Consider the following 12000-nt stretch of genomic DNA (forward strand, 5'->3'; position numbering starts at 1 on the left):
GTAGTAAAGGACTATACTATACTATATAGGTAGTAAAGGACTACCTTTACTTACAACCACAATTGAGCGCAAAGTTTGTGTTGCTAAGTGAGACAGTTGTTCGGTGAATTTCACCCCATTGCACCCCCTATCTTGCTACCCTTGTTAAGTGAATCACTGCAAGTTGATAATATGGTTGTTAAATGAACCTGGCTTCCCCATTGACTCCGCTTGTCAGAAAGTCGCAAAAAGTGAGCACGTGACCCTGGGGCCCTGCAACAGCCAGAACTATGAGTCAGTTTCCAAGTGCCCTAATTTTGATCATATGATCACGAGGAATGCTACAATGGCCGTAAGGGTGAAAAACAGCTTTTTTCCCCTGCCATGGTAACTTTGAAAGTTCACTACATGAACTGTTGTAAGTCAAGGACTACCTGTAGTTTATTCCCCCTGTTATTTCAGAGCCAACCAAGTTATTTTGCACAGTTCCCTTTGCTCCAGATAGTCGGGCTTGGAAGAGATCTTGCAGGATTTGGCACAAGGCAATGGAGAAAAGGAAGGAAACGAAAGGGTCTTGCAATTTAGCTATCTACAAAAGGAGCAAAGCCTGCCAGGATACAAAAATAGCTGGGGGATCTGGGGAGGGTTTCCTACCATCTATTCTCTCACGCAGAATAACAGCATGCTTAAGGGAAGGGGGAGGGGAACCACAGAGTACCCCACTCCAGCTATCTTGCTGTTAACTCTCTCCTAGTCACAGATAGCGTTTAGCCTCCATGAGTCTCAATGTCTTTGTCAATTAAGCCATGAAATAGCCAAAGGGCATCACTGCTTAAGGTACTAGTTGGCCTTCATCTAACTCTGGACTCTTCTCTCTACGAATTAAGCTACTGTAGTGGTGAGCTCTTGTATTTGAACTTTATAGTCCACCAACAGCAGCCCATTCCCTGTTGCCTCCCAAAGCCAAAGGGTCAGAGGTTCTGCAAACTTGACACCAAACCTGCAACCCAGAGACTGATGTGCAGCAGAATCCACATGGTGGACCTCCCTGCACAGGCAGCACTGAAGTGACAGATCTTTTCCAAAACCCACTGGGCATGCATGAGGCAGATGATAAAGGGAGTAGCACAGCCTATGCTATCTTCCCTGTTAAGCCTAGAATGCACACGTCCAAACCTGCAAGAAGGCAGATGTGTGAACAGATTCTTTGGCCATCAATAGACTTGTGCATGGGTGTGCTGTAATTGTTACTGGACTGGTATATTTCAGGTTAACTTTCAGTTCCTGGAAGTGTATTGGGCCCAACCTTCATCATTGTGCAGCATAGTTTTCCTTTTCTTAAAGAATTTTCCTTTCCATGGAGAAGCAGCCTTGTCTACTTTTGCCTCTTGGACTTTCTCTAGTCAGTTTCACCACCTGCCTGTTTTATCCCATCGAGTCAATTTCATTGTCCCCCTCCCAATCATTTCACCAAGCTCATAGAAAGCTCCCACATTTGATCTACCAGGGGATCTAGGATCCTTGCCCCATACAGGTAGTCCTCATTTAGCAACTTTTCAGAGTTATGATGGTCATGAAAAAGTTATTCTACAACCACTTACAACCTTCATAAGCCTGTAAAGCAAAGGACACAGCTGACATCAGGTCATAAGCACAGTTACAGTTTCACTTAGTGACCATTTTGCTTAACAACCAAATTGTTGGTTCCAATTATGGTTGCCAAACAAGGACTATATGAACCCTAGAGTGCAAAAGTGATAATGTTGTCATTTTAGAACACGTGGAAGTGACTAGTATCCAAGAAATATATTGTGAAAAAGAGTGTGAAAAAAGTCTACAGAGGGTAGTGGCTCAAGAAAGTCAAGATGGTAGCAACAGTTTTACAATAGAAGCTCCAACACTTTATGTGAGTTGCACAAACATTAAAAGGGGGCAAGGTTTTCACTATTTTGACTTTTTAAATCGTATCTGCACACGCCAAGTAACACATGAGGAGGGCTGGATATTCTGACTCTCAGGAGGATGTGCAGCAAATCAGCCAGGATGAATTTTTTTTTTACTCTGCCTGCCATGTGACCCTACAGTGTTCTGGAATGCAGAGTTCTTGCTGATTTATCACAATGGAAACCCTAATATGCTATGATAGAATAGCTGATTTCCATCTCTCGCTTTGGGCTGCTGGGGTTTTAAACAAATCCGTGAGAATAATTTCAGTCTCCTCTCAGCTCAAGAGCAGGCAATTGTGTTTCTGCTGCTCCACTTTCTTTCTCGAGTTTGAAAAGAAAATCAGAGATTTTCACTCTGGTTTAAGGCATCTGGAACCTTTTTCCCTCCACATTTTTTCCTGTGAGATTTTGCTGTCCCGGCAGAAGAACTTGGCTTTGAACCAGAATTGAGAAGAGAAGGCTAGAGGAGGGGAAATACACACACATATGTGCACAGACCTGCATGCATCTGCTTCTCCAAATGAGGGGGTACTTGGGTCTTTTCCTAGGCTGACAGAATAGAGCAGGGGTCTCCAACCTGGGCAACTTTAAGACTTGTGGACTTCAACTCTTTGCTGGCTGAGGAATTCTGGGAGTTGGTCCACAAGTCTTAAAGTTGCCAAGGTTGGAGACCCCTGGAATATAAAAGCAGAATCTTGGAATTTCATATTCCAACCTGCAATATTCCACAAAAGAATGATTAGGGGTTTAAGGGTATCCAAATGTCAATCTGAATTCCCAGCAGTAGCCATTATTGGAGATACTCCTGAAGAACAGGAAGAAGATAGCTAGTGTCGTGCTGTGTATTGCTAAGCAGGGGTGGGTTTCTACCGGTTCTGTCCACCTCTGTAGAACCGGTAGCTCTGAAGAGCAGCAGACATAGAACCGGTTTTATGTCTGCTGATGTTTTTGCCCACCTGCCCACCCGGGCTCTTACCTGATCTTTATTTCCTGATTTTTCAACTTCAGCTGCTGAACGAGGCACAGCTGCAGTTAAAAAAGCAGGAAAAGAGGGCTGTTTCAAAGACTGCTTCTCTGCACGCAGCATGGTGATGACGATTTACAGGCGCGCAGCTTGCAGCGTGCAGGGAAGCTCGTAAATCCCGAACCGGTAGTTAACCCTGTCGTATCCCACCCCTGTTGCTAAGGTCAACTACTGAAGAGGCCAAGTACATTCTGAGAATCGGAGAGGGGAACATCAATGTCAAAGAAGATATCCCCAGAGATGGCAGGGGACTGGAAGTCAGGCTTTTGGCTCTGCCAAGTGCTGGAATAAGGGTTCATCACCTTTACCAATTTGATCTTCAACAACCCCATCTGTCCTGTGGTAGGCTGCACATTTTTAACAACTGGTTCTCTGGTTGGGTAGGCATGGCCTGTTGGTCATATGACTGGGTGGGTGATGTCACTCATCACATCCAGCCCTGCCTCCCGGCCAGCCGCCTCAAAAGAACAGGCAGGATTCAGTCGGTTGGGGCTAATCCCATCACTGGCTGGCCCCACCCCCACCTGTTTTTTAGCCTGTTTTTCAGACGTTCTGGGGCCGTTTTCAAGTTGTTTTGGGGGCCATTTTCAGGTTGATTTTGGCTGGAAAAACAGCCTGAAAACAGCTCAAAAATGGCCTGAAAACAGCCCCCCAAACAGACCATTTTGGGGCTCTTTTCAGGTTGTTTTTCAGGCAGTTTTCGGGCCATTTTTCTGGCCAAAATCGGCCTGAAAATGGCCTGAAAAACGGCTTGAAAATGGCCCCCAAAACAAGCTGTTTTTCAGGCTGTTTTCAGGCCATTTGGGGGGGCTTTTTCAGGCTGTTTTTCACCCAGAAAATGGCCCAAAAAACAGGTGGGGATCGAGGTCAGCCAGTGGTCCAATTTTCTGGTTTTCCAAACCACAGAGAATCAGAACAAGGGGTTTGGGGCAAACCCACCCAAACCTGTAGCAGCCCATGTCTGCATCTATCCCGCATAGAAGGAATTTGCAAATATTTTCTTGGGGAATGTAATTGATGAACCATACTGTAGGTAAATGTTGGAAGCCCATTTAGGTTCAAAGAAAGCATAGAGTAAACTTTTCCTTGAGAATGTGTGTGTATGTGATGTACGGCTTAGAATTCTCTAATTGTGGCAGCAATTTTAAGAGAGCAAGGAATCTAAGGAGAGTTTCTTCAGTATAGAACAGCATGGTTGAAAGAGTTTGGAACGCTCACATCTGAGGGAGGGAGGGAGGGAGGAAGGAAGTTGGAAGGGAGGGGAGAGGAAGGGGGAAGGGAGGGAGGGGAGGAGGAGGAGGAAGGGAGGAGGAGAGGGAGGTGGTCTTAACCTTGGCAACTTTAAGATGCATGGACTTGCTGGCTAGGGAATTCTGGGAGTTGAAGTCCACAAGTCTTAATGTTGCTAGCCTTGGATACCCTGGTCTAGAATACAGAAAGGCTCTTGTGTTTTAAATGTGAACAACGCAATCATCTTTGGTGGATGTATAAAAAAGTTAGAACATTTTAGATAAAACTATATACACTAATTTTGAGGATTTTAAAGGTTAATATAAAAATGAAATTGGATACTTTTTTGGGGATTGATGGATGTGATACGTACAAAAGGAGAAAGATTCGGCACCACCCACAATGGAGGAATGGTTGATGCAAAGATGGCTAAACTGACTACCTTAATTAGTGGGGGGAAAAAATCTACATTTATGGCTAACAAGAAATCCCTTATAGACTTTTTGTGGGAAACAGAAAATAAACTTTAAATAAACTGAGTCATGATTTTGATGATTGGAAAAAAAGATAATAGAAAATAGAGCCTATTACTCTTGTAAGCATAATTTTGTACTTGTGTACTTATAATTGTGAAAAGGCACTGAGCATATTCTGACTTATTTTTCCCTTTCTTCCTTCTAGGCAATCTGGTAGATTTTCTCAAAGCTGCAGAAGGCACTAAATTAACAATTTATAAACTGCTAGACATGTCAGCACAGGTATGAACAAAATAATATAACGGGGTGAGAAGATATAAGCAGACAGAATGGTTGAGGAAGAGCAAACAGTGGAAACACCTTTTATTGGATGTTAATGGGTAGAAAACCTATTTTTAGCGATGAAAAGAAATGGTAGAAACACCTTCTGTTGAACCTGGGAATTTAGTTCACTGTAGCTTGAATCTTTCCAAAACAACAATCCCACAAGATCCTTAAAGAGAGACCCAACCTACAAATAAGGAGAAACTTTTTGACAGTGAGAACACTTAATCAATGCAACAGCTTTCCTCCAGAGCTTGGGTGCTCTATCACTGGGTTTCTAAGGGAATGGGCAGTCATTTCACTGGGATGGCATGAGGCCCCTGCCTTGATTGGACTAGAACAGGGCTGTCAAACTCCTGGCCCGTGGGCCGCAGTGGTGGGATTCAAATATTTTTACCACTGGTTTGGTGGGCATGCTTTGGAGGGCGTGCTTTGCATGTGTGCACACACTTTGCGTGCGTGCCCCCCAAACGTACACTCTGCACAGGCGAGAGGCGTTTGTGCAGGCGCAGAGGCGTTCTAACTCACCTCCTGCAAGCCTGCACGATCCCGGTCGCTTCAGCAGCTGCCACGCAGCGCTGTTCTGTGCCACGCAAAGCAGCCGCGCTTCAAATTCAGAGGATAAAGGTGAGTATGGGAGCCTGGGCAGGCAGGTGGGCCCAACAGCAGAGCAGCGGAGAGAATCGGTTCGGTCTCCGCTGCTCATCACTGCTACCGGATCACCAGAACTATGCCGATCTGGTAGAATGCCACCACTGGTGGGCCGGATGCGTCACCTGTTGGCCACGCCCACGCCTGCTTTAGCGAAGGGGAAAAAAGTCCCAATAGGTCAAGTGATGCTGCTGTGACAACATGAGTTTGACACCCCTGGACTAGAAGACTCCTGAAGACCATCCAGCCTTAGGATTCTATGTTCTATGGCGTGTGCATTATTCCAGTCCATTTGTGGGTTGGCCGAAAGCCTTGACTTTTCCAGGGGGTGTTTGCTGTTTACACTCTTAAGCACAAGGCAAGCGTGTCCACTTGGCGATCTCCAAGCTAGGCAATTATCCAATTCAGTTTGTTAATTGAAGAAACAGCCAAACCTATTGTCTGAAACAAGAGCGTCAGAAAGGCTTCAGGTTAAAACAAAAACAGAAACAGGATCTGAGCGTTAATGTCTCATGCTTGGCTGCCTACCTTGGCTCAGGACCTTCCCTTCTGAGGGTACTTAGAAATTGATTCCTGTTTTCTGCTTCATAACCCAATGAAAAGAGCAGGAATAGGAGGAGGATTCAGAGAGCCATAAATAACTAAGTAAGTAAGTAAAGACTAAGAAGTTTTTTTCGGCCTGATTTATAACAGGATGGTTGTGAGAATACATGGAAAAGGAAGGGAGTCACACTTGACCTGGGTGCTTGGGAGGAAAGCTGGGATGGAAAGGCAGCATGTGATGGGTATCTCCTCTTCTCTCACAAAGATAGCAGAAGGAATGGCCTACCTGGAGAAGAAAAACTATATCCACCGTGACCTGCGGGCTGCCAATATCCTGGTGTCTGAAAGCTTCTGCTGCAAGATTGCGGATTTTGGGCTGGCCCGCCTTATGAAGGACGATGAATACACTGCTCAAGAGGGTCGGTCTCTTCTGCCCCACTGGCCTTGCCAAGCAAGCAAAGCTTTTTCTTTCCTTGTGGGGGAGGGAAAACTGCAGAGGGAGGGTAAAAAAAAAATCAAAATGGCAGCTTCCAACACCCAATCCATTTTTATGTGTGGGGTTCATTGCATGTCAAAAAGAGTGGGGCTTTGACTGTGCAGTCACACTTTCTCAGTCTTTAGAAACTCCCTTTCTAAACTCCCCTGCTAAGACTTCGTTCTTCTGAACAGGCAGATTAGGGTCCATGAATTATTCTGAAGATAGAATTGGGGTGAGAGTGGGAGGGAAGGAGTTAGGACAGAAGACCTTACGCCAAAGTACTATGCACACTGATTCCAAAAGCGTTTCTCAACACTTTAAACACTTTAGTCACTTTAAATCCAACCTCAACTCCCAGAAATCTGAAATTGAAATCCACACAGCTTAAAGTGGCCAAGGGTGAGAAACACTGGGCCACAGTTGAGCCTTAGAATGCAGGTGTGTGATGCACACCCAAGCTTGGCCAAAGGGTCAGAATCCTTTCTCCTGGTAGGAAAACCGCTCCACTGTTTTAGAGCTGCAGCTGGCTGGCTTTGAGTTGATGCCCCAGCCTGTCTCCTGAGAACGTTGTAACCCACTGGCTTTGTGTTGTTAGTGCCAGGAAGGGCAGCGAGGGAAAGCGCTCTGCAAACTTAGTACAATGAGATCTGTGGTTTCGAGTGCAGCTCTCTGAAGTGATCGTTGCATGCTGTGAGCAAATAATTCTCAATCCCCACAACTTTTAAGACGTGCAGACTTCAATTCTCAGAATGTTAAAGTATTTTAAAGACTGCAGTGATTCTGTTTGATTCTGGGGCATGTTATTTATTTAATTTGAACCCCACATTTATTATTTTTACAAATAATTCAAAGCGGTGCACATATCCACTATACCTTCCTCCACCTATTTTCCCCCACAACAATCCTGTTGGGTGGGTTGGACTAAAAGTCAGATATATCAAGGGTGACTGAAGGTCCAAGAACAGGAAAATCTAGTGTGTTGATCATCAACAAAACTCTGATTTTACAGATGAGGAACATATTTAATGATGTGTACATCAAGGACGTGTGGCATAAAATACTGGCATTCCACAGCTTACAGCTCCTTCTTGTGGTCGATGCAATGAAAGTTACCAGTTTTCCTCTTGTGGAAAATTAGTATTTCTTTTCCAACCTTCCAACTCTCCTGATTGGCTGGAACTCAGTTCCTGAATTCGCAATCCATAGAGCTAAGGGAGTTCTGGGAATTGAAGTCCAGAGGAAAACGGGGGTGGGGGGGTGGGGGTGTCTAATCTGCACCAAGATATCATTCTCACTCTCTTAAGATTTCTTCCTTCAGGAGCAAAGTTCCCAATTAAATGGACAGCCCCGGAGGCCATTAATTATGGAGTATTCACTATCAAATCAGACGTCTGGTCATTTGGGATTCTACTGACTGAGATAATCACTTATGGCCGAATCCCTTACCCAGGTCAGTAAGTAGCAATCTATTTCCATTTGCGATCCCTACAAAATAAGTTTGCCTTTATCTAAGGTAGAGTTTCTCAAACTCGGCAGCTTTAAGGTTTGTGGACTTCAACCCCAGTCATGGTTGCTGGGGAATTCTGCGAGCTGAAGTCCATGCATCTTAGTTGCTGAGTTGAGAAATTCTGCTATAAGGTAGAAATTCTGGGGGAAGCACCACCATACCTTTTTAGGGATGCTTTATGATGCGTTGGCCTTGTGGGGGAAACCACCTGGATCCCATCCCTGTTCTCAAATGTTGCTTTCTTGTGACTCCAGGCATGAGCAATCCAGAAGTCATCCAAAACCTGGAACGAGGGTACCGGATGCCGCAACCAGACAACTGCCCAGAAGAGCTATACAAACTGATGTTGCAGTGTTGGAAGGATAAACCAGAGCAACGCCCTACTTTTGAGTTCCTGAAAGGGGTCCTGGAGGATTTCTTCACTGCCACAGAAGTACAATACGAGCTGCAGGTGTGAAGATGCTTCAAGGCAGGATCCATGGTACACTGTTCTCCCAGCCAGCAGAAAAGACATTCTTGAAGACTTTGCCTTGCATCCAAGATGGTGGGGAGTGGGGAGGGGGGGTACAATGGAGAAGAAGGGCTTATTGGGACCCCAATGACTTCCTGAGAAGTTCATGGCTAATCTCCAGCAAACGTCCCCCTTTTTTCAAAAGGAAAAGAAAACCAACATTCAAAGGTGCCCACAGGAACTGAGATGGAGAGTTCTTGCACCAGCTCAGCAGGCTGAAGCGAACCTTTTTAAAATTAATTTTTGCTTTAGCTGCTCTGTAGGAGACACATGCACCTGGTATAGGTAACAGGAGTGGGCTTCAAAAATATCAGCAACCGGTTCTCTGCCTGGTTCCTAGGTGGGCATGGCCTAGTTGGCCTCCTGCACCATGGCGGGAGGCCTATTTTTCACCCTCTCCAGGCTCCGGAGGCTTTCCTCGAGCCTCTGGGAAGGCGAAAACGGCCTCCCCTGGGCTCCAGAGGCCCTTTGGAGGCTGGAAATGAGCCAGTTCCTAGCCTTCCAGAGCCTCTGCGTGGGCCCTGCACTTACCTGGCACCCAAACGGGCCAGGTAGGGACTCCTGAGAGGGGTGGGGCAAGGTGGGCGGGCCATCCAGGGGTGAGATTTGCCGGTTTGCCGAACCAGCCATAAACCTAGCTAAGAGTTCACCCAAACAGGGGTGAACTGGTAGCAGCCCACCCCCAATAGATAGTCCACAACTTATAACCCGTGATGAACCTGGCAATTGTGTTGTAAGTTGTGAGAGTCATAAAGCAAATCACCCATGTGACCAGACCTGTTTTTATGGCCATTTTGCAGTCATAAAGCAAAAGCTGTGGTCATTAAGCAAGATTATTTTTCCTAGTTTTTTTCCAGATTTAAAGTGAACGTTGGTTTTCAGCAAAACCTTTGTAAATGGCAATCATGTGATTGACTGTGGGGGAGGAGCAACATCAGAACTTCCAATCTGGGTTATAGGTAGACTCAGCTGCATAGTTACCGGGTTTATAACTTTCACTATAGGGAATTGGCCTAAGAACTTGGGATCTAATTTCTTAGTAGGCAGTCTCAGCCTAAGATATTTAGTAGACAAGTAGACTCTGTCGCCCATTTTGAAAGGGACTTGTGGCGAGTGGTGTTTATTGGCTTGACGCTTGTCCTTGTCAGCAGCTTGGGCAAGAGCGTGCTTGGTATTCTCCCACCCATTTTTTAGTGAGTCCATCCATTCGGCCAAAGACATCGAGGTGGGAGGCTCTCTAGGCAGTTCAGGCATAGGCACAAAGCCTATTCTACTAGTACCCTGGAACGGAATTAAGCTGGTGCTACTATGGACTGCATTGTTATAAGCCATCTCAGCAAATGGCAGCAGCTCGGCCCAATTGTTCTGTTGGTAGTCCACATAACACCTCAGGTATTGTTCCACCATTGCGTTCATTCATTCTATGGCCCCATTCGTACTTGGATGAAAAGCCAAACTCAACCCTTGTAAGGACCCTACGGACTGTAGGAACTCCCTCAGAACTTAGCGGTAAACTGCATTCCTCGATTCAAGAAGATTCGTCGAGGCACTCCATGAAGTCTGTAAATCTGTTTGATGAACATTTTTGCTAGCTTCTTGGCTGACGATAATCCAGGGTAAGCAGTAAAATGTGTTTGCTTAGAAAATGTGTCAACTACTGTCCAGATAACTGTATTCTCCCCACTTTCTGGAAGTTCTATAATAAAGTCCATCACTATTTCCTCCCAAGGATGGCTGGGATCAGCTACAGTTTGGAGTAGACCTGGCAGATTTCCTGATCGCATTTTCATCACCACACAGGTGGAGCAGCTTTTGACATAATCCTCTAAATCAGCTTTCATTTTTGGCCACCAGAATTGACACGGCATGAAGTGGAGGGTTTTTAAGGAACCCAAAGTGTCCAGCCAGCTTTGAGTTGTGGCATCATTGCAGTACTTTCAGTCTTAGGCTGGAGGGGACATAAAATTTGGGAGCCTTCCAGGTGAAGCCATCCCTCATTGTCAGGAGATTGGGGTTGTCCTTCAATCATTGGTCCTCAGGGATAGCAGATTTCATCTCTGCCAAAATTGGGTCGGACGTGGTATTTCCCCAACTCCTAGCTTGGCTTCAGATAGTGACTTGAGCTGCTGGTTGCGATTGAGGCCCTACTACATGTATCACTTCCTCTCACTTACTTTAAACTGAAGTTTTCTTGATAAAGCGTTAGCTAACTTGTTCTTTTCACCTGCGGTATGCTTTAGTTCAAAATTGAATTGTTTGAAATATTGTGCCCAGCAGACTTGTTTAGTGGACAGTTTTTACAGTGTTTTCAGTGCCTCTAAGTTCTTATGGTCAGTCCAGACTTCAAAAGGCTCCTTCCCCTTTCCAAGAAATGTCTCCAGGAGAGCCATTTCTTTCTCCCATATGGCCCAACGTCATTCTGTGTCCATCAATTTTTTGGACACAACTGAGCCACCAAATTCTTCTGTAGGAGCACTGCAGTAACGGCGACATCAGCTTGCACTACAAAGGGCTTGTTTGGATCAGGGTGTAATAGGATTGGCTCTTTAGAGAAAAGTCCCTTTAGTTCCTCAAACACTCAAGGGTCCAACTTAGTGGCTGGTTGGGTTTCGGTTTGGGGTCAGTCCCTTTTGTTTTTAAAAATTCAGTTAGTGGCAATGCGATCTCAGCGAATACGGGAATGAACTGTCGGTAAAAGTTTGTGAACCCCAAGAAATGTTGTAGTTGTTTCCAGGTGTAAGGGGGTTGCCAGTCGAGCACCGCCTTGGCCTTAGCTGGGTCCATTTCAATCCCCTCACTGGATACTCAGTAGCTTAGGTAGCCTAGGAAGGTTTCATGGAATTAGCATTTTGATAGCTTGACATAAAGTTTGGCATTTGGCAGGAGCTTTTTCAACCCCTGTCACACCAATTTTACATGCTCTTCCATTGTCTCAGTGAAGATGAGAATGTCAACCAATTAAACTAGGACCCCCTGGTAGAGATGCTCATGTAGAACCTCATGTATTAGTTGCATAAATACTGTGGGGGCTCCCTGGAGTCCAAAAGGCATCATTTTGAACTGAAAACTACCAAGCGGGCCATTGAATGCAGTCTTCCATTCATCACCCTCTCTTATTCAGACCCGGTAGTACACTTCTTGCAGGTCTAGTTTGGTAAATATCTTGCCTTTTGCCAAATGGTTTAGTAGGTCCTTCAGGGGGTAGGTGCTTTGTACATGTCCACGTATATTCCATGAAAATCAATGAATATTAATTCTTTGAATAGCTTGGGGGCAGCAACCTGTGAATTTGCTGGCTGGATGAACCCTCTGGCTAAATTGGAATCGATGT

At 45.3% G+C, this 12000-nt stretch overlaps 1 protein-coding gene across 1 annotated transcript in view; it reads left to right on the forward strand.

The window, feature by feature from the left end:
* The window catches only part of LCK (LCK proto-oncogene, Src family tyrosine kinase), a 36554-nt gene extending 26157 nt beyond the window's left edge, over nt 1-10397 (forward strand). Inside the window, exons 10-13 of the mRNA XM_087939534.1 lie at nt 4861-4937; nt 6439-6592; nt 7970-8101; nt 8413-10397. Coding sequence (XP_087795660.1) covers nt 4861-4937; nt 6439-6592; nt 7970-8101; nt 8413-8615 — 566 coding nt within the window. The 3' untranslated portion in view covers nt 8616-10397. The remainder of the gene's footprint in view (nt 1-4860; nt 4938-6438; nt 6593-7969; nt 8102-8412) is intronic.
* The last annotated feature ends 1603 nt before the right edge of the window (nt 10398-12000 follow it).

This window comes from Pseudonaja textilis, chromosome 10, assembly GCF_049901715.1.
Source record: "Pseudonaja textilis isolate UNSWEBS1 chromosome 10, rPseTex1.2, whole genome shotgun sequence".
NCBI classification, from domain to species: Eukaryota; Metazoa; Chordata; class Lepidosauria; order Squamata; family Elapidae; genus Pseudonaja; species Pseudonaja textilis.